The sequence below is a fragment of the Vollenhovia emeryi genome, unplaced genomic scaffold, assembly GCF_000949405.1.
Source record: "Vollenhovia emeryi isolate VEMERY1.0 unplaced genomic scaffold, V.emery_V1.0 DF940842.1, whole genome shotgun sequence".
NCBI classification, from domain to species: Eukaryota; Metazoa; Arthropoda; class Insecta; order Hymenoptera; family Formicidae; genus Vollenhovia; species Vollenhovia emeryi.
The window spans coordinates 4,516-6,431 of record NW_011965524.1 but is presented as its reverse complement, the minus strand read 5'-3'; the positions used below and the strand labels follow the sequence as shown (position 1 = coordinate 6,431).

The following is a 1,916-nucleotide window of genomic DNA, read 5'->3' as shown; positions in this document are numbered from 1 at the left end:
TTGACGCGAGCCTAAACTAAGGGCGATTATCCCAGCGGGAACGCCAAAAGGAAAAAAAAACTCTCAATCGAACGAAAACAACGAAAAAAAATTTTACAGGAGACGAAAGGTCTTGATCACCGCGGGGATAACAATACCGATCCCAACGGGGACCGAAAACCGCGATCGAACGCGAACACAAAGAAGTCCGGCACCAAACGACAACGCAAAGCCGGATCCTGATCGGCGCGAGAACAAAACTAACGACTATTATCACAACGCGAACGCAACGAAGGATCTGACTCGAACGACAAAAAAAATACAAAAAAAACGAAGAGAATCGCGATCAACGCGCAAACAGAAAAAAAAAGGCTGATCCGGGCCGGATCGAGACGCGCGGAAAAACGGAGGAACCCAAAAACAAAGAGAACGAAGGGCGCTAAACAAAAAAATAACGAGGCCGGACGTAGCTCCTCGGCGGCTTCCCGCCCCCGGCCGCTCGGCTCTCCTCCTGGTTCACGGCGGTGATCCCGCGGCGCTCCGCCTCAGTGACGGGAGTTGGCCTCCTCGCAGGGACGGTGTGGATCGTCCGCGGCCGCGACCCTCGACGCGCGGGCCCTCGGCCCGCCAGGCCTCCCTGCAGTTCGGGCAGTCTTTGAGGGTGGTGCCCCGACGCCCGCAGCGGAAGCAGAACCGCTGGGTGTTGCGGGGGCGCGGACACTCGCTGTAGTAGTGCCCGCGCGCCTCGCAATTCCAGCAGCCCGGGTAGGGGCTGTGGATCCACTGGGGGCTGTGCGCCCTCGCCATGGCGCTGGTCCCGCTTGCCCTCGGCAGGTCGGGCGATGCGGCCCGCTCGGGGCCCGGGCCAGGACGTGCCTCTTCCTCCGGCGCGGCCGTCGGCGCCGCTCGTTCGGCGCCCCGGGCCGGACGTGCCTCTTCCGCCGGCGCGTCCGTCTGTACGGCCCGCTCGGCGCCCCGCACCGGGCGTGCTTCTTCTGCCGGCCCGTCCGTTTGCACGGCCCGCTCGACCGTCGCGGGGCTGGCTTGCACCCCGACGTCCACGATGGGGCCCGCCGTCTGTGTGGCCCGACTCTGCCGTCCGCCGCTGCTCAGCCGGACTCGCCCGATCTCCTCCCGCAGTCGCCGCCAAAAGTCCGGGCGGCGCGCTGCGGCCTCCTCCAGCAGCTCCGCCGTCTCGCGTAGCGCTTGATCCGCCGACATGTCCGCCATCCGGACTCGCTAACGTGACGAACGATACCTACACGCAGATCAAGCCACATAGGGTTTCAAGTCTTTTACATGTATTTTCCCATGCGCTTTTCCCTCCGAGTCCACCACTTCGTATACCACGGGTGACAGTACCCTCGCAACGGTGAACGGCCCATGATACTTCGCGGCCAGTTTCGCTGCCACCGCATGCGCAGCGGACGACAATACATGCTGTCGCTTCAACACCCGATCACCAATCGCGAAGCGTCGATCCCGTCGACGCAGATTATAATAATGCGCCTGTCTCTGGTGCGCCGCATCTAAGTTTTCGATTACCCAGTCTCGCAAAGCCTGAACACGCTCCATGCGCTCTTTCCATCGCGCGGTATCGCCATCGTCTACCTCTAACTCGGGATCGTCTCCCTCCGCGCGCGCGTTGGCCGGGGCGGGTTCCCGTCCGAAATTCAAGAAGGCAGGCGTAGCCTGTAAGGAGGTGTGGAATGCGGTATTATACGCGAATCGAAATTCCGCCAAATGCACGTCCCACTCCCTGTGGTCGCGCTCGAGAAATGCCGTGATCATAGTTTTTACTACGCGATTTACTCGTTCGACGGGGTTCGCCTGAGGGTGATACGGCGGTACCGTCACGCGAGTGATGCCAAATTCCTCCGCGAGAGCTTTCAAATCTCGATTGACAAATTCGGTGCCGTTATCGGTTAGCAATACAC

The 1,916-nt window shown here is 61.1% G+C and overlaps 1 protein-coding gene across 1 annotated transcript; it reads right to left on the bottom strand.

Moving 5' to 3' along the window:
* Positions 1 to 410: 410 nt before the first annotated feature.
* Positions 411 to 1,209, bottom strand: LOC105555710 (skin secretory protein xP2-like). The gene has a single exon (XM_012002749.1). The coding sequence runs from the start codon at positions 1,207 to 1,209 to the stop codon at positions 496 to 498; it is 714 nt and encodes a 237-aa protein (XP_011858139.1). The 3' UTR covers positions 411 to 495.
* Between the last annotated feature and the right edge of the window lie 707 nt (positions 1,210 to 1,916).